At 38.1% G+C, this 20,836-nt stretch overlaps 1 protein-coding gene across 6 annotated transcripts; it reads left to right on the forward strand.

The window, feature by feature from the left end:
- The first annotated feature begins 629 nt into the window (after positions 1-629).
- Positions 630-19,429, forward strand: LOC127512726 (myotubularin-related protein 3-like). 6 transcript variants are annotated; one of them, XM_051893924.1, is made up of 22 exons: positions 667-786; positions 1,677-1,714; positions 1,897-1,964; positions 3,285-3,349; positions 3,429-3,488; positions 3,818-3,934; positions 5,043-5,125; positions 5,421-5,587; positions 7,111-7,204; positions 7,304-7,417; positions 7,496-7,680; positions 7,754-7,888; positions 7,968-8,079; positions 9,440-9,635; positions 10,014-10,259; positions 11,011-11,181; positions 12,343-12,488; positions 12,591-13,395; positions 14,893-15,006; positions 15,363-15,451; positions 16,617-16,643; positions 16,943-19,429. In XM_051893924.1, the coding sequence occupies exons 4-22, from the start codon at positions 3,347-3,349 to the stop codon at positions 17,127-17,129; spliced, it is 3,051 nt and encodes a 1,016-aa protein (XP_051749884.1). In that variant the 5' UTR covers positions 667-786; positions 1,677-1,714; positions 1,897-1,964; positions 3,285-3,346; the 3' UTR covers positions 17,130-19,429. The 6 variants fall into 6 exon arrangements, with proteins under 6 accessions (XP_051749883.1, XP_051749886.1, XP_051749888.1 ...); XM_051893923.1 differs by lacking the exon at positions 1,677-1,714 and having other exon boundaries at positions 630-786; XM_051893926.1 differs by lacking the exon at positions 1,677-1,714 and having other exon boundaries at positions 630-786; positions 1,897-1,955; positions 3,282-3,349.
- The last annotated feature ends 1,407 nt before the right edge of the window (positions 19,430-20,836 follow it).

The following is a 20,836-nucleotide window of genomic DNA, read 5'->3' on the forward strand; positions in this document are numbered from 1 at the left end:
TATTATACTTATTCATATATACATATAGTTAATAAATAATAGTATTTTTAATAACTGCAGTTAATATGAATAAATATTAATAATTATTTATATAAATCTACATTTATTTTAATTTAAACGCATCCTAACTCTGCTAACAGAACAATCATTAAAATACTATTTGTATATTTAAATGTACTTAAATTATTGAAATAAATTTAATAAATTAATACATATGTATTATTTATTAGTAGTTGCTATTAATATTAACCATTCTTTATTAATAAATACTTATAATTTACATGTAGTTTATTTATTTAAATGTCTCCCTAGTTTTTTTTATTTAATATTATTAACTGGAAAAAGTGTCAAAATACAATATATAACAATATGTACACTAGAGCGGGCTTAATATAAATCTACATAAAAAATATTGTTTTATTAAAGTTTAAACTGCTTTTTGCTTCACAGAACATCGTATAGAGTCCATATAATGTTCAGTTTCTTTCTTGTAAGAAAACTTACATCTGTGAATGTGGAATTTTGCCATTAAAAGTATAATTTTTTTTATATAATCCTGGCTGCGCTTATCCCAAAACAAACGTTCATCACATGACGCGCTCAAACGTGATTGCGTCACGACGTCGTGGCGTCACATGACCGTGGCAGCGCAGCTGAGAGGGGACCGTCATGGCGGTGTAGAGCGGATTACACTCAATGTTTACATTCTGTTTACCGTCTCTTTTGTGGGTTTACTCCGGTTTTACCGCAACAACGCGCATCTTCTGCGACTAACTGGAAAAGCAGGTGAGTGTGCGGCGAATGAAGCGGCTTTATTGGCGGGTTTCGGTGCCGGGGTGACGGTTCCGCCCTCCACAAGAACAACAACAAACATAAACGATAACAACACACACTCTCTCATCAAGATCTAACGACAGACATTCATATTTAACGCTGAATAACATGCACACAGGAGCTGTTTCAGTCAATGCACTGATGTCATGTTCTTGCAGCAGGTCGAGCTGTCAGTTTAGGCCAGTTTAATGATTGTCAGCCCTATCTAGTGCACCTACCTAGACAGTATACTTGGTAAACTGCATTTCTGGGCATCGTCGACACATTCAGAGTCTTAGTTGACAGTTCACTGCATGCACAAAACTGCTGTCTAGGTAGGGTTTGATCTGTTCTACAATCAACAGCTGCCATGATTCTTCACATGCAGACAATACAGATAATAAATAAGTCTGTTTTTATCTGACCTAGCTTTGCAAATTGATTATTTGATTTGTCATGTGAGATTAGATCCTCTTGCAATAGTGTCAGTCTCACTGAAGCACAATAACATATCTGTCATTATACATGGATTGTTAAAAACAAACAGATATTCTCAGTTAATCTGCATAACAAGCCTTTTTGTTTGCATAACCTTTCTTTGATTAGTTTACTCTCCCATCAAATATCGGTGTGTGTTTAACCGTAACTCTGGTCAGGTTTGACCTGCCCTTTAAAAGCTCGTGATGCAAAACCTGTTTCATTTTTAATCCACCCTCCTGTTTTTTACTGGTTGACTATGAATTCTGATCAGGTTATATAAGGTCACACATGGCCTACTTTACTCCTGTAAGTCTGACACTCATTAATAAACCGTTATATTTATTGCTTTATTACATTTGAGAATAATGAATGTTGTTTTGAAGCTTCTCTGTTACTTGACTCTGTGGCTGCGTTCAGATTGGTAACTATTCTGCTTCCTTTCCCTTTGTTTTTTCATAAATAGTATGCAATGCCATGATAAATGAAACTGAAGTATGCTACATTGTCACGATCCAAATATGTTGCACCACATATGATCGTGCAAATAAATAGTTCATTTGCATTTTCCAAATTTGTGTAAATGCATGTTATGATCTCTTGCAGACTGTCTTTCTTTCGTTGAGCGTCTGCTCCACACGCAGAGACCGATCCAGAACCAGAACCAGAACCAGGTCTGTAGACCGTCACTGTAACGTCACGTGTCAAAAATGCAGTGCATGGAATGTGTGCGTGTTAGTGCATGTGTGGTATAGATGAACCATGGGTTGAGTTTACTTGCTTTTTCTAATTCAAATGTCAATCTTGTGCTGACATTGATGATACATATGATCAGATTTTCTGGTTGTTTGGAATGGAAAACTTTTGTGCATTATTATTTCAGATAGATTGTATTAATGAAAATCCTTTTCTGAAGATAAGATAAGACATATATTGCAGTTATTAAAGCCTCCTCAGGTGTCGTGAAGTCTCGGTGAGAGCTTACATGACTCTATTCATGACCTGAGGCCAGTTAAATCATTCATAAATCCAAGAGCTGCACGATTCTGGAGAAATTTAGAATCCTGATTTTTTTGTTTGTTTTGTTTAAAATAGAGATCACGATTCTCTTATGATTCTAAACAAAATAACGTAATTTACTAGAGGTTCAGACAAAATGTTAATTGCTGCAGTCTTATTTAAAAAAAAAATGTTCAATAGATTTTAATTTATATATTTTTTGTAATAGACGGGTTTAGTGAATAATTCAATGACTCACTCATAAAGACTTCGGTCACTTGAAGGGTTAGTTCGCCCAAAAATGAAATTTCTGTCATTAATTCCTCACCCTCATGTCGTTCCACACCCATAAGACCTTCGTTCATCTTCAGAACACAAATTAAGATATTTTTGATGAAATCCGAGAGGTAAATGACTCGTTTATAGACGGCAATATAATCAACACTTTCAAGGTCCAGAAAGGTACTAAAGACATCGTTAAAACAGTCATGTGACTGCAGTGGTTCAACCTTAATGTTATGAAGAGACGAAAATACTTTTTGTGCGCAAAAACAAAACAAAAATAACCACTTTATTCAACAATATTTGTTGATTTAAATAAAACTGTATACAGTACAATTACACTGTTTTACAGTAATGAGAATTTGATTCATTGTCATATTGTCGTCTTATTGTTTGTCTCTTGGTTTTGGGCTGAGATTTACCCAAGTGTGTGTATAGGGTAAATCCATACGATCTATAGGTTCAGTCTCATCTAATGCCATCACTGTATTGATCTGCTTTAAAAACGATCAGCATGATTCAGCAACAGCCGAACGGCTCATCGATTATGAAATGTTTTATTGATTATGTCATTGTTTGTGAAGTGCAGTGAGGGATATCATCGCCAGTTCAGTTCGAGTTAGTGGTCCTTTTATAATTGCCTGCACCAAATTATAGTACTGAAATCATAAATTCATAAGTGCCGGTGTAAATGTTCCTCATCCGTCTCTCAGGTCGGTCAGTGTGTTTGCCGTCTGTGGTCTGCTGATCCTCTCTGCCCAGCCGTCCTGGGGCCATGGTGAGACATTTACATGACATTACACTGCTCTCAGATCTGCTGATGACTCTGTTCAAATATGATATGATGTGTTGTGAAGGTTGAAGAGGGGCAGCAGAGTTTGGAGGCCCATGGGAGCCCCGTACCGGAGGACGAACAGGTATCTGTCCTACTTCTCTTGTTGATGTTGCTTTTACTTCTGAGAGTCACATAATGTTTTTATTGTTCATTTGAGCTCTTTGAGAAGTTCCTATGTAGTGTAGAGCTCTATAATTTCAGTGATGCAGAAAACAAGGATAAAATTGGAATTTAGTGTGTAACATGGAATTTGGCAAATTTTGGATGAATTAATCAAAAGCAGGGCATTACAATTAATCATATGAACTCTGTGAATATTAACGTGCTGCTATTGAAATATGTCAAATTAATCAATTTGACAGCACTTATATATATTACATAGGGCCTTAGTAATGGTATATGTAATGGCAGGTCGTGTTCCCGCTGCTGCACGGCGAGTGTGTGGAACATGTCGGGAGGGCAGAGGAGTCTGTCATTGCCTTAACCAGCTACCGCCTTCACATCAAACTCCAAGAGAACGCCGTCAATGTAAGTGTTTCTCTCAAACACAATATCGGAATCAGAACGGTATTACACCCGTGTCCTAATCAGAAGATTGCAGAAACAAGCAGTGTGTCTCTCCACAGCAGATGCGGCAATATCAATCACAGATCACAGCCAATCAGAAGAGTGTGTGGGCGGAGTCTATCTCTGCACTGATTTTATTTAATCAAATTCAAGGTGCAGTAAGCGATTTCTGAGAAAGACTGTTGATATTTGAAATCAACCCAAACAGACACGCCCCTCCCTTCATTGCTCCGCCCCCAAATGCACAAACATGCAATGCAAGAGTGGATGTCCATAAGTTGACACGCCCCCTACTGCTGATTGATTCACTCTCTCTCCTCCCCATCATGAGTGGTCATGCCCCTACTGCTGATTGGCTCACCCACTCTCCTCCCAATAATAAGTGGACACACCCCCTACTGCTGATTGATTCACTCTCTCTCCTCCCCATCATGAGTGGTCATGCCCCCTTTTGCTGAATGGCTCTCTCTCCTCCCCTATCATGAGTGGACACGTCCCCTACTACTGATTGGCTCACTCTCTCCTCCCCATCATGAGTGGACACACCCCTTTTTGCTGAATGGCTCAGACACTCTCCTCCCAATAATAAGTGGACACACCCCCTACTGCTGATTGGATCACTCTCTCCTCCCTCATCATGAGTGGACACACCCCCTACTACTGATTGGCTCACTCTCTCCTCCCCCATCATGAGTGGACACACCCCTACTGCTGATTGGCTCAGACACTCTCCTCCCAATAATAAGTGGACACACCCCCTACTGCTGATTGGATCACTCTCTCCTCCCCCATCATGAGTGGACACACCCCCTACTGCTGATTGGCTACAAGTGTGTTGTGCTGCTCTGTCCGATCCAATTTCAGCAGCGTTTCTCAGAAATCACCTACTGCACCTTTATTCAATACACACACTCCGTGACCGATACAGTCTTTGTCATGAAGTACACTTGTTTGTTCACAGTTTTGTTTGTTGGCATTTGGATCCTACTCCCCGTCTTCTCTGAAACATCACGCGTTACACTAAAGACACAACTGTGATGTTTTTATTGTGTTTCTGTAAACGCATCAGGTCCCCCTGCAGCTGATTGAAAGCGTGGAGTGTCGGGATCTGACACAACTGCACCTCACCTGCAAAGACTGCAAGGTCATCAGGTACGTCTGTATAACAGCGCCGCTTTGACTAACAAATATGTCCTCACTGTGTCTCATCACATGTGCACAACATCCTCAGTGCTCGCATTGTGAGGTAGAGAGTAACTTCGTTTTCTTTGGAATAATGTGCACTGATGAATCAACAGCAGCAGAGGGGGAGGGGCTTCAGACTTTGATGATGAATGACAAATTAACCTTACAGAGTTCGTACACTACACAGTTGAGTGCATAAGTGCGTTATTTGGGACACAACTTAACTGTAACCTGCAGGGTTTGTCTGATCTGTTGTGTTCAGGTGTAACTTCCTGTCGTCGGAGCGGTGTCAGGATTGGCTGAGGAGGATAAGCGCAGTGGTGCGGCCGCCGGCCCGGCTGGAGGAGCTCTTCGCCTTCGCGTTCCTCTCGTGTAGCACGAGTGTGTCCGCTGAGGACAGAGAGCTGCATGATGGGATCTGCCGCGCAGGTACACACATTTCAGGGCAGAAAATGAACATTTTGTCGTCGTTTACTCACCCTCATGTCGTTCCAAACCCTCATGACTTCAGGAGTCACACAGCAGGAGATGTTTCGGAAAATGTTCATGCTGCTGTTTCTCCTGCAGTGAATGAGGACGGATGCTGTTGAGCTCTAATAATGACAAAACACACCATAGAACTTTAGTGACAATAATAATGAAGCTTTTTGTGTAAAATGTATTAATTTTTGTTTAAATTGATTTATTAATCATGTATTTAAAATGGTTCCCCTCTGCTGCAGCTCTTAAATCTCATTTGCACTTTTGCGCATTTAAACTTGTCATGCTGGGCAGGGTTATTGTAGTCAGTGAAAACTATTTTGATAATTTAAATAAAGCTGAAATAAAATATTGTAAAATATAATTAGTACTAGTGTATATACTAGTTTAAAGTATTTATACTATATAATTAGTATATAAATAATACTAAAATAACTATTTTGTTCATTTAAATAAATCTAAAAAATTAAAAATTAAATATTAGAATTCTCTAGCGAAAAGTAGAAATGTTGTTTTGGCGACTAATTAAAATAAGTTTAAGCTAAAGCACTAAAATTATGAACTGGAAATAAATAAACTCAAACCGAAAATGGAAAAAAAAAACCTAAATAGACATAAAAAAGCAAAACCTAATAACAATGAAAAAAAGCACAATATATATATAAATTAATTACTAAAATGTTAACTAAAATTCAAATAAAAAATGAAATATAAAAACAAAAGCTCATTCAAAATATGAATAAACTATAATTAGTGCTAGTGTATATACTAGTTTAAAGTATTTATACTATATAATTAGTATATAAATAATACTAAAATAACTATTTTGTTCATTTAAATGAATCTAAAAAATAAATTAAATATTAGAATTCTCTAGCGAAAAGTAGAAATGTTGTCTTGGTGACTAATTTAAATAAGTTTGAGCTAAAGCACTAAAATTACGAACTGGAAATAATTAAACTAAAACTAAAACTGAATGTGAAATAAAAAAATAAAAAAAAAATGTAAAAAAATAAAAACGAATAAAAATGACAAAAGCAAAATATATAAATTAATTACAAAAAATCTAAAATAAAAACAAAAATAAAAGCGCTAATTCAAAATATTAATAAACTATAATTAGCACTAATATATATTAGTATAAAGTATTTATACTATATAACTAGTATATTAACAATACTAAAATAACACTGGTGCCAAGTTTAATGTGTTTTAACATTAAAATTAGTGTAATCCGTATTATCAGATAAATCCTGTCATGCATTGAAACTAAGGATGAAATGCACTGTAATTCCGTTTAACAACACAATCTTTTGCGATATAAATGTTTATGAAGCAACTTATAATAACGGTGCAAAAAAGACATCTGTCTGGCTTCCAAAACGCTTCCTATTTCTGTAAATCATGAAATATTTGATGTTTTTATCTGAGAAGCAGCAGCACAGACACACCTGATGTTGTTGTGTTTGCAGGAGGACATCAGTGGAGGTTCAAGCGAGAGCTGGAGAGGATGGGCTTCGACACCCACAGTGCCTGGAGAATCTCCAACATCAACAGCAACTACAGGTGACGCACCTGAAACACACCAGCCGCTCGCACAAGCAGCCACAGGCGCTTCATCATCACCAGACGTGTGTGTGTGTGTGTGTGTTTCTGATCTCTCAGGGTGTGTACCAGTTACCCAGAGCAGATCATCGTGCCTGCTGTGGTCACGGACCAGGAGCTGGAGAACGTGGCCGCGTTTAGATCCTGGAAGAGGATCCCGGCTGTCGTTTACAGGTGAGCTTACTTTTAGTTAAAGGACTGTTTTGTTGATTAGACGTGTGTCACTCACCTTTATCTTAACCGTTGACCCAGACACCAGAGTTCGGGCGCTGTGATTGGTCGATGCGGGCAGCCAGAGGTCAGCTGGTGGGGTTGGCGAAATGCTGACGACGAGCATTTGGTGCAAGCCATCGCTAAAGCCTGCGTCACGGATCCGGCCTCGAACGCAGCGCAGGCGAATGGCTCACACGTTCATCGTCACGCCAAAGCTGACTCCGGTAAGACTCCGGTTGGATTGTTTTTCCTTCTCCATCACCACTGCTGCTCATTCCCTTCTTTTTTTCACATCAGATCCTCACATGGCCAATGGGAACGTAGAGGTGGAGCCGAGTGCCACGCCCCCTCAGAAGCTGTTAATAATGGACGCCCGGTCGTACGCGGCTGCAGTAGCCAATCGGGCGAAAGGAGGCGGCTGCGAGTGTCCAGGTAATGCAGAGCAGATGCTAGCTGCAGAAAACATGTTATCGCTGATCTCTCTCTCAAACACCCTCTGTGTTTCCTGTAGAGTATTATCCCAACTGTGAGGTGATGTTCATGGGCATGGCCAACATCCACTCCATCCGGAAGAGCTTCCAGTGTTTGCGGACTCTCTGCGCTCAAATCCCTGATCCGGTCAAGTGAGTGTTCGTGAAGAGTGGACCTGCAAACCACAGCAGCACTCTGGAGAAACTGACTGAACACAGTTCTGATCACAGACACAGTTTAGCTTTTATTTAGTAACGCAAAATCTGGTCAAACTAGAAAACAATATATATTATGCTATATATAGTGTAGCTTCATAACGTCAGATAAATGTTGTGTGTGTATATATAACATTTATCTGACATTATGAAGCTATACTTATTTATGAAATTATATATGTACAGTATATATATTATTTCTATAACAAATTATACTTTCATATAAATATAAAAACTACATTTTATATATGTATAAATATTAAATTCTTATTATTTATGAAATGATATATTTATTAGTGTGTGTGTACATATATATATATATATATATATGTACACACACACTAATAAATATACTAATAAATAATAATACTAATAGTATATTACAAGTATTATTATATATTTTTTCATATATACCGTATATATATATATATATATATATATATATTTCTATAACAAATTATACTGTTTAATATAAATATATAAACTGTATATATTTTATATATGTATAAATATATATTGTTTATTATTATTATATTAAATTCTTATTTATGAAATTATATATTTATTAGTGTATGTATACACTAATAAATATACTAATAATACTAATAGTACATATATTATATATATTATTAGTATGTATTTTTTTCATACACGCATGCAATATATATATTATTTCTATAACGAATTATACTGTTTCATATAAATATATAAACTATGTATTTTATATATGTTTAAACATTGTTTATTATATTAAATTCTTATGAAATCAAATATTTTAGACTAATAAATATACTAATAAATAATAATATTAATAGTAAATATAAATGATTAGTACTATGTTATTAATGCATATAAATATATACATTAATAATATATAATAATTTAAATATATAAATAAATAGAATAAATCTATATTATTAGTACTATTATATATTAATGTGTGTGTAAAATTATATATATATATATATATATAAATAATGTTAAGAAATTATTAGTAAAGGTTGCATAACATTTTTCAGTAATGAAAAACTCATTTTTACACATGAATGCACATACATCTTATCTTTTCATGAACATGCAAAAGACAACTGTTAAAGAAAGCATAATCTATTTCTATGAATTGTGCTCTTAAAGAGTTTGATCTTCACTTTAACCCCTTTACGTTAGTGGTGGGGTACGACACAGCAAAAAGGAGCATCATTCAATATCACCAGTGCTAAAAACAACACTAATATCGGCTCATAACCAATATGATATCCATATCATGCATCTCTCTCCTAATGTTTTCTCTGGTTAGTTGGCTGTCAGCGCTGGAGGGCACTAAATGGCTGCAGCATCTGTCTCTGCTGCTGAAAGCGTCTCTTCTGGTGGTGAACGCAGTGGATCGGGACCGCAGGCCTGTGCTGGTGCACTGCTCCGACGGCTGGGACCGGACACCTCAGATAGTGGCGCTGTCCAAACTGCTGCTGGACCCCTTCTACAGGACCATCCAGGTCTTTCTGCACTTTTTTAGAAGAATAACATGCATCGTTTACAACATGGCACAATTTTAATGCACATTCAGACATAACCTGACCGCAAACCGCCGTTTAATATGTCCTCTCTCTGCTTTTATGGACACATCTTTAGGATCTAAATATAAAGGTGTAGCCTAGTAGATTCAAAATGTTTAGTGCACTAAGATGTATTTAATCATTCACTTTATGCACCAATATAACAATACATAGTAATAAAGGCAATATTTATGTACAGTGTTGGGACTTTTTTGATGTTCACATAAAAGAATCACTGAGTTTTGAATTGATTGCTATTAACTGCATTGCTATTCTGAAAGTTAACTAAGAATAAGAGTTTTTGTTTGGTCTCCGCAGGGTTTTCAGGTGCTGGTCGAGACCGAGTGGTTGGATTACGGTCATAAGTTCGCCGACCGCTGCGGCCACGGCGAGAACGCGGACGATCTGAACGAGCGCTGTCCGGTGTTCCTGCAGTGGCTGGACTGCGTTCATCAGCTCCAGAGACAGTTCCCATGCTCCTTTGAGTTCAGCGAGGCCTTTCTGGTACTCATTGTCATTGCTTTGATCAATGCTTGTTCCAGGGTTTCTGCAGGTTTTATGAAGGTAAATTTAAGACTTCTTTAAGAGCTTTTTAAGACCAAGTAACGGAAAATCTAAGGAATAAATCGAAGGAAAAACAATATGTCAGTATGTTCTCTAAATGTGAATGTCTAGGGAGAAACACACTGAGTTGTATCAGAGTTTGGAAAATACAACTTCCAATAGATCTTTATTACATTTTAATTCAATCACACTGCAGAAAAGCGATGTTCTTCCTCAGTATTTTTGTTTTGTTTTCCAGTGAAATTGTCTAAAGAGTCTTAAATCAAGATGGAAATACAAAATGACACAAAATCTTGTTTTCTGTGAAAATGATCAAAATGAAGTGAGTTTATGATCAAAACAATAACAAATATCTGCCAATGGGCTCAGAAAAATCAACTTAATTCAAAGGAAAGTTTTCAGAACTCGTTGACAGATATTTGTTCTTGATTTAAGCATAAACTAACTTCATTTTGTTCAAATTTTCAAGAATTCTTTTTAATTTTGCATCTCCAGAAAATGAATCTTGATTTAAAGATGTTTAGATATTTGTATTGGGAAAACAGGACAAAAATACTGAGGAAGAACATCATTTTTTGCAATGCATGTAACATGTAATACCATGACTTTATGAATTTAAGACTTTCTGCTCTGAATTAAGATCTTTTTAAGACCTGCAGAAACCCTGTTGTTCAGATTAGTTCTCAGGCCCGGTGGAAATAAACATGCATGCTTTCATATATCACGACAGCGGCTGTCTTTGTTCCTTTAGGTGAAGTTAGCGCAGCACACGTACTCGTGTCTGTTCGGGACGTTCCTGTGCAACAGCGTGAAGGAGCGAGAGGAGCAGCGCGTTCAGGAGAAGACGTGCTCCGTTTGGTCTCTGCTGCGCCCGACGAACACGTCCTTCCACAACATCCTCTACTCGCCGCGCTCAGAGACTGTACGCTTGCTCTGGAATCATGTCTGCTGTCCTGTGTTACATTTAAAGTAGTATGCGCACATCTAAACATCACTTAAGCAGGAGGAAAGCAAAGGAACCGACACACTGCTATTTCTGCTCCCAAAGAAGTTTAATAATCGACCACAGATGAAGACCGCTTGTGATCAAAACATTGCAATTTATTAAACTTCTTTGCTGTCCTGTGCTCTCACATATTGCAGCCAGGGTTATTATAGTTAACTACAAACTTTAGCTACTTGAAATAAAATAAACTTTAACTGAAGTATAATAAAATATAAGGGTCTGCAGGGTTTTTAAAATGATATTTAAGGCTTTTTAAGTACGGAGCCCTGCACATGACATGCAGACAAATAATATACATCGTGGTCACAAATTAAGAATTCATTCCTGGTATTGATTTAACTACAACAAGGAAACAAATTATTGCAACGTGTCTGTGATTTAGTAAAACATGGGAACAAATTTAAGCCCTTTTTTAAGATTTGGACTTTTATGGTAACAACGATGATTTAAACAAGTTTACAGTTCAAATAATACAGATTTTGACAAAAACAAGAAGTTTTATAAAATGATAAACCTCAAATTTCAGGCTTTTAACCATTTTTTAATAAAAGGGATGGTCTTAAATTTAATACAACTGAATTTAAGACATTTTTAAGACGTTTAATGATCCACAGGTACCCTGAATTTATTTATTTTTTTTAAAAAAACAACCTTATTTTATTTCAGCTTTCAACATTTCTCATTTTCATTTGGTTTAAATTGATGTACTAAGATGACTAAAAGTGAAATAAAAACTAATAAATGTTATATAGGCATAAAAAAAGCTAATAACAAAAACATTAAAATTACTAACACTTTAAAATAAAACAAAATTCAAAAATATTAATAAAAACTAATATAGCAGTGATACTAAAATAACTATTTTCAGCATTGATAATAATCATAAATGTTTCTTGATCATCAAATCATCATATCAGAATGATTTCTGAAGGATCATGTGACACTGAAGACTGGAGTAATGATGCTGAAAATTCAGCTTTGATCACAGGAGTAAATGACAGTTTCACATAGAAAACAGTTATTTTAAATTGTAAAAATATTCCAAATTTTTTCTGTATTTTTGATCAAATAAATCAGGTTTTGCACCCAGTGTGTCATGTGAGGAATCTGATGCTATGGAGTGCCGTCTACCTGCCTAATTCCGCCCCCTCCACGCCTTCTGATGAGTCATGTGTGCCACACTCCGCCCCCTCAGCCTCACCCGAGGACACACCTGTGAGCAGGTAAATGACACGTGACGTATGCGTTCTTTTCACCACTTAAATGTTCCTGTAGCTCAAACAGCAGAGCGTAAAACTGTGTTTTCTTTGCTGGCGATTTTGCAGGTTACCAAAGACTCGGTCATATGACGACCTGCCCTCATCGTGTGAGGGTTTAACCCCAAACCGCCGCAGCAGCGACCCCAACAGGAAGGAGAAGTGGCAGGACCACCTGCTCGGCCTGGAGATGAGCGTGACGGCAGAGCCGGACAGAAACCACACGCAGACGTCCGAACGCAGCGCTCTCGGCTTCAACACGAACGATTCTGAAGCATTAAACGGGACGGAGCTTTCAGTGACTGACAGCCAAACGGAACACATCTCACAGGAAGTGAGAGAAGAGGATAACAGGAAGCTGGAAGTTCTAAAAAACACGCCTGCCTTCGATGTTCCAGATGACTTTGACAGTGAGGACCAAACGTCTGGATCGCCTGAAGATCACGCTGAAAAACACCCACATAATGAAAACACTGAGTTACCATCAGACGGATTACATCTAAATAATCACGCCCCCTTTACTATTACCCACGATCCTTCAGAATCTAGCAGCCAGTCTTCCACGGAGAGTTCTTCCAGTCCAAACCACACTCTTAACGGCGTCTGCTCACCTTCCCAGCATCCCGTTCATCCTCTTTCTCTGCCTTCGGCCAATCAGGACAGCCAACAGACGTCTCCAACGTCGCCCCACAAGCCTGTCGGGCGAGGGTCCGCAGCGGCGTTAGGGCACCTGGATACGGACGGGTTGAGTCTGCACAGCGACGCCGTACAGGTGCGTCTGCGGCAGATGGAGGCGGGGCATCAGCTGCAGGTGGAGACGCTGAAGAAACAGGTGCAGGAGCTCTGGAGCCGTCTGCACATCAACGGGAAGCTGGTGAGGAGAACGCACACGTTACGCAATTCCTGTTCAATATCGAAACACTTTAGTGCTAGTAAATCACATGAGTGGACTGGAATTAACTGCTATACAAATCAAATAATTTAATTAAGTTCTGTTTACACCAAGGATGATAACTATAGCTTTAGCGCCACCAACTGTCCAAAGTTGCACTCACATTATGTTAATAACTTTGGCTAGAAACAAAATTTTGATTCCTTGGCTCAAGACGATTCGACTGCACCCTTTGTCATCATTTTCCATCATGAAAATGTTTCCGCTATTTTTAATTTTCCGAAAAACATACTTTTTTGAACTCCTCCTTGGCCGTTGCTCTGATTTTCACGAAAATTGAACCAGATCATCATTAGACCAAGCTGACAAAAATTTATAGAATTCAAGTCGATTCATCTGTTTTTGAATAACGCACAAACGAATTTACGTAGCGCTCGCAAAAATAGACATAAGGCTGTATCTCTCTTATCGTATTCAGACTAAACTTGGTCCATGTCATCACAAGCATGACCTGAGACTACAAGCTGCATTTCGGCACAGCGCCACCTACTGGTCCGGAGATCCGAAAAATAGGTATTTTTGCTTATAACTTCTGAACGGTTTGCACAAAAGTCGATTTTATGAACATATTAGCGTATTGTTACGAAACTTGGTATGGGTCATCGGCATGATGCCCTGAAGGAGCCTAAGAAGTTTTGAGCCAGCGCCACCTAGTGGTAAAATAAAATATTCACATGCTTACATCTTTGGATTTGGTTGATTTTCACGGGAGTCATCTCCTTAGACTCCTGAATCCTTGCCGAGTCCAACGATACCAAACATGCTAGGTTTCGCCTTATGGTTTGTGCAACGTTGTGATTTAGCGTTAAAACAACTTTTGCGAATACCTTCAAAACTGTTAGTCCGATCGAGACGAAATTGGAAACATAGGTTGTTGGTTAAACACTAATGGCCAAATGTCAAAAAAAAAAAGTTATTAAAATCAGGTGTGGGTCATTTTTTAACCCCTAAATAAAATGAGATATTTACAACAAATTTGACACGCTTATGTATGCGGGCACACAAAAAAGCAGTGGGACTGCACCACTTGGTGGCGCTATAATTAAACAAAACATGAAATCGGCTCTAACTACAGTAGTGTTTGTCTGATTGACTTCAAAATTAACATGCATGTCTTTGTCTCAGTCGCTATCATAGTCCATTATGACGTTGGTGTAACATGAAAAACATGGCTGTCATTTTAATTACAAAAAATGGTTTTGCATATTGCTATATTTTACGAACGCACTGGCATATCGTTACGAAACTCAGTATTTGTCATCGCACTATGCCCTGAAGGTACTCAACAAGTTTCATATTTTATAGTTATATATTATAGTTATTGTAGTTTTGTTAGTGTCCTTGGTGTAAACAGCCTTTAATCTCATTAATGCTGTTCACTGTGGCAGCTCTAACACTTCCTCTTTCTCTGGGCCGCAGACGTCTCTGCCGGACGGGGAGAACAACCTCGAGTCTGGCTGTTTGCAGCGCTGCGGTGCCACTGAACTCCTGTCCGAATCCAGCTGGGAACAGATCGAGCAACAGGAAGCAGAGGTGAGCGGATCAGGAAGAGAGGACGTGACGGGAATTCACAAGTTACCTCTGTGTGGTTTTTCCAGCAACGTTTCCCATTATTAACAGCCAGTTCACTTCAGTTCTGCTCACATTACACTGATTGAGTGCAGTGTGAATGTGACCTCAAGGCCCTCGTACACTTCAAACTAAATCGAAAAACGAACTGGTGTGACGTCATTTTGAACAAAATCAGACCAAAACAAACTTCGTGTGAAGTTCGGAAAAGTTCGCTCCGTTGCCTTCGAACTCCCATTGGTCTGTGGTGATGGGACCACAGCACATATTTACATATTCATCTGATCGTAGTAGTGTTGACTTGTTCCGTTTGTGTCCAGGTGACACAGTGGTACTCGGATCACCCGGCGTCCCGTTGCTATGGATGCGAGAGGACGTTCTGGCTGGCGACAAGGAAGCATCACTGCAGGTGAGTCGGTGATACACTCAGAAATTAAAGGAATATTCCATGTTTATTAATGTGCAGCATTAAAATACTCACTAGTACAGCCACAAGACAAACTGTGTGTGTGTGTGTTAACATGATTCTAGTGTGAAAATCACTTATCAACCTTTCCTGTTTAAAGGGGTCATGAACTGTAATCCTGTGTTTGTGTCGATCTCACATTTACTGCAGCAATGACATGTGAATCAGTGGGCGCTCTAAAACTCTACAACTGATGAACTAATCTTCACATTTCTGCTTTTAAATCCTTCCTGCCTCATTCTCTGCTTCACTGTAACCTCCATTTTTGTTTTGTGTTTGTTGTTGTTTTTTTTAAAGAAACCAAGGGATGAGTTAAAATATTTTTTGTGGTAATCAACATTATGCCATGAATGTTATGGACTGAGCTTAACCTGCACTGAAGTGTTTCACACCACACTTAACCCTGGTTAACGTCTTTTTAATCACGGGTTAAGCAACATTTCACACTTAAAAGAGGGCTAACATCACTTACAGCGTCTCATTGTTCGTGTGAATTGAGGGCCTTAGCAAACTTTAAAGAGTTTAATTTATAATTGAACTGAATTTAAATTTAATATACTATTTATTAAAAAGTTTAAGAAAAAGAAAACAACGTAACCTATTTTTTCCCCCAGTTCTTGAACTTCTGTAATCACAAAATTAATTGTGGTTGATTCATTTAATATATATAAATTAATTTTAATATATTTAATATGAGGTTCTGTTATGTTCCATATGTAGCGCAGCTCACTGAATCAGAGGGTACGTTCACACGACAATGATGTAGTAAAAACGGAAACGTTTTTCCTTTGTGTTTTTACTGTACAGACAACACTGTCAAAATGATCCCCGTTCACACGGATCCGCAAAAACGACTAAAAACGCTGTATTCTGCTGCTAGGCCAGTAGATGGCGACGTCACTTTATAAAGTGAACATGAAATACCTATGATGTCACAAATTTGCATTTTTGTAGAGACGATATTGATTTCAAAAACTTGCACTTTGAAATCCATTTTCAAAAGTTTTATTTCCATTGTCGAACGCATAAAAAGTTTGTCTGTTTTTAAACGGGCCTGAGTGTGACTGTCGTCTGACCCTCTCTCTCTCTCTCTCTCGTTCTGCTGCAGCGGCAGAGAGCCGGTTGATGAGGCCTGGTGAGACTCTCCTGCTCTTCCTCCTTCACTTCCTCTGTCTGTCCATCCTTCTTTCCCCTCTCACCTAAACCAGTGTCACACTGCGTATCATTTCACATTGACATCATCCTCCACTGTAACCACCTGTAGCAGCGAATGCTTGTTCTCACACTAGAGCTTTTGCTGCAAATCCAGTTCAGTTTGTTCAGCTGTGCTTCAGATTTTCACACCAGTGAACCAAACTCAAGTCCATTTCGTGTGAATTATGTCAAACTAAAGTACATTAGAAGCTTGAATTCCTCACTCTCTCACCCCTGCAGGAACTGTGGGAACGTGTTCTGCGCCAGCTGCTGCGACCAGAAGGTGGCGGTACCGAGTCAACAGCTCCGTGAGCCAAACCACGTGTGCCAGGTGTGTTACGGGCACCTCCGGCCCTCAGCCGTTCCCCCGGCGCTCCCTCCTGCTGACCTCGAGCTGGAGAAGCCCATCACTGCCAGCTCCAACTGAGAGCGACGCAGAGCCCAAATAAACTGACCTGAGAAGAGCCCAGAACCGGCTCAACGTCAGCGTTAAAGGGATGTAGATCGCCTGAAATGATCGTTCGGTCATCATTTACTCACCCTCATGTCGTTCTGTCATTTCACTCGGCGGCCATCGTAGAAACACCTCTTTTTTTATTTAGAAGGCGGGACTTATTCTGCCATATTGCGAGTTGCACTTTTTCCCCATTCATATTAATGTGAGTCCACCGTCTTTGTGAATCTCAAGTATATATGACTTTCTTCTATGGATCACAAAAGGAAATGTTTAACATCCGGGGCTGGATTCACGAAAATATTCCTAAGAAATTTCTCTAAGAAGTTTGTGCAATTCCTGAAAAGTTCTTATGAAATTCTCAGATATTTTCTTAAGAACATCTTAATTTTTTTTTCTCAAGAAGAAAATGACAGACTTTTTATCTGATGTGTTTATCGGATAGCACGGCGGTTCTTGCCGAAGACTCGACGATAAACACCTCAAAGGTCGTATTTTTTATAATAAGCAAGCACACTATTTTTGTCTCGGCTGGTTTGATGAGAGTTCAGGGACTGGATTCATGAAAATCTTCTTAACTCTTTCCTCACCATTGACAATTTTCCAGCTTTCCATGTTTTCACTGTTATATGGTAGGGGGCGCTATTGCACCTTCTGAAAGAGTACAGATCAAAAGCAACACTTTGAACCAAATCTGAGCATTTTTTTCCCCAAAGACTACAACATGTGCGTCAGCAATGCTTCTATCGCTTGTTTCTGCTTCTGTGTTTTGATCCAGAGATTCTGGACTCTTTCAGAAGATGTGTAATAGTGCCCCCTACTGTATAACAGTGAAAACATGGATCGCCAGAAAATTCCATCAATGGCGGGGAAAGAGTTAAGAAGTTAAGACATTTCTTAAGACACATTGAGATGCTGTGATGTGATTGGTCCGCTGGTTAGTCCAGTTATCCAATCACAGCCTCGCCTGAATTTATTGTTGGGCATCGAGGGATTTATTCAGTAAACGTTTTTCATTGATCGCTCTCAGCAGCAGGACGGCGTCGGGATGTTCTTTAACAGTATATCGCTGCAAAGCAATTTCCAACTTTTTATTTCTAAACGAAGAACGAAAAAGACCTTCGCAGTGAGTATATCGGGTCATTGAAACGTACGGGACGTGTGCACGAGTAATACGTTTCTGGCTGCAGTTCACTTAACGGCCACCGGTGTCGCTAATAACAACGTTTAATCAAAATAAAACTGAAATCACGATACAGCTTAGTGCGATTTAAATATTACTAAATTTAAAATTTATTCAAAGTCACGTCACACATAATCAATCTTCAGAAAATTCATGCACATCTCTCTCTCTCTCTCTCTCTCTATATATATATATATATATATAATTAATAGTAATTTGCATCATATGTAGCAAGTGTTATATGGTAATACTTGATATTACAAGACAAATTGGAGGTTATGCTAACTTTAAGAAGTTATGCATGATGATTTTTAAGAACATTATTTTCAGAAAATCACAAATTTTGACCTTAGAACATTCTTAAATGTTTTTTGGGAATACAAAATATTCTTAGCTTTACTCTTAATGTTTCGTGAATCCACTCCCCGATTATGTTTTGATTATTTTTTTGGTCATGCTTAAAAAGAAATCATATACATAGTTCATACATATAGTGCACTATTGAACGTATGCAAATGAGATTTGAGATCTGAAAGTTGAATCTGGCTCATCTCAGGCAGAAGTTCTTCAGACATGTTGCGCTGAAGAAAGAAACGAACAGGTTTGAGGGTGAGAAAATGATGACAGAACTTTAATTTCTGTGAACTATTCCTGTAGTACTTTAATCATCTTCTCTGGACCCCGGATTGATTCGGTCTGACTTTGCAGATCAGAAACGAGGAGCGCCGGAGGAGTTTTGCACACTTGAATCTGTGTACATGAGATTTGTATGTATATTATGTCACGTGTACAGCCAATGCAATGAACGCTTGACGGACTAAATGAAGCTTGATGAACTTGAGCAATACGCACAGGATCTTAATCGGAGAAGATCCGTGTGACGACATCTCAAACGTGTCTGCTGTCGCTTTGCTGTCTGGTCGAGGGGCGGGTTGTATTTGCCCTGATGAAATCTCCCACAATGCAATGCTGCTGTCTTTCCTCTCTGTGTTGGACAGAGTTTGTACGAGCTGCTGCTGCTAACGCTGTCGCTTATGGAGCCTGCGGCATCTGTGTGAATGAATTAAAGCACAACACACTGCCAACCTGAGCCGCGTCTGACTGTGTTTCATTGATGCTCGCGATGAAAAAACAGGATTGTTCCTGTGCTCATATTGTTAAATGTGAACTTGTTGATTTAGGGTCATTTTTAATTGTTAATAAACCTCTAGTTGTGGTTTAAAATGTCCAGCTTACTTGAATTATATAGAGAATTTACTACTTTAACCCTAAAGCCTGACATATGAAATAAAAACTTCTCATTTTTTTTTAAATGTAAGTTTATTGAACATTTAGACAAAAGCCTGATGATCATATTTGATACGATATAAGTTGTGGGGATGAAATGAGTAATTCAAGCCCTTCAGCATTGTAGCATATTTAAAAGCCATTATTTTTTAACATTTAATAGGCTTAAAAATAGTATAACAACTTTTAATTTAAGTGTTTTTCCCCCACTGTTTATTTTGGCCATTAATTTTCACAGCAAGTAAGAAAAAGATAAAACATTTGGTATCAATATTTTATTGGTTACGATCCTCTCGTAACATTATTAATGTAACTGACGTTTCAATTATTGTATGAAAGTATAACTATGAGTTTAAAAAGACAATTTTTACTGTCTAGAAAACTGCTGACATGATTTGATCTGCTAAATTTTGGTTGAAGTTATGAAATTAAAGTTAAAATGTTACTTTAGAAATGATAGTTTAACCCTCCTACTGCATTCTGGGCTGGAATGACTCGAAGAAGTACATAAACATTTTTTTAAAAAGCCATAGTTTTTAGTTCGAAAGTGTGTTAACCCTTGTGTGACATCTTTGTCTTTTGTTTGTTTTGATCATTTTGCCAACTGCATAAAATTTGGCACAAGTGTGTATTTTTATTGGAATTGTACTATTTCACCCTCATTTCCTTTAATAAATCTATTTTACACTAGTAACACAAAATAGATCCTCTCAGGATCTTAAGGACTAAAATGTCCCCATTGAAACCCATTAAAACTGCCATTTTTAATCCCAGGGCCATTCAACTATAAAATGATGCAATCTTTGTTAATAGGCTTTCATTCTGTTGGCAAGGCTACAAAATTAAAAGTTTTACTATTTTTTATCAGATGGTGTCATTTTCTCAGGTTTGGCCTATAAAGAAAATTCTCGCTTTATTCCTGTTTTCTGCTTCTGAATATTATAGAGTCAGTTGGATAAATTATGCAGCTATAATTGTGTTGGTGTGGATGTCAGAGTGTGGTTTATATGTGTGTATAAAAAAATGTGTGTGTGTGATATTTGAGAGAGAAGCTCTACTGTACTGTAAATCACAAATTGAACAAGTGTGTGTACAGGCAGAGCTTTGCTGGCACCTAATGGAGAAAATGTGGCACTGCGTCCAAACAAACTCTTACTGAAAGCTCATTTTTTGAGATATCAACCTCAAATTTGGAACACAACTTATTTAG

This window comes from Ctenopharyngodon idella, chromosome 5 (assembly GCF_019924925.1).
Source record: "Ctenopharyngodon idella isolate HZGC_01 chromosome 5, HZGC01, whole genome shotgun sequence".
NCBI lineage: Eukaryota > Metazoa > Chordata > Actinopteri > Cypriniformes > Xenocyprididae > Ctenopharyngodon > Ctenopharyngodon idella.

Excerpts from the sequence above, each read along its gene's own strand:
- LOC127512726 (XM_051893923.1), top strand. Across the intron at positions 3,489-3,817 it reads CCGTACCGGAGGACGAACAG|GTCGTGTTCCCGCTGCTGCA; the intron begins GTATCTGTCCTA and ends ATGTAATGGCAG. Across the intron at positions 3,935-5,042 it reads TCCAAGAGAACGCCGTCAAT|GTCCCCCTGCAGCTGATTGA; the intron begins GTAAGTGTTTCT and ends TAAACGCATCAG.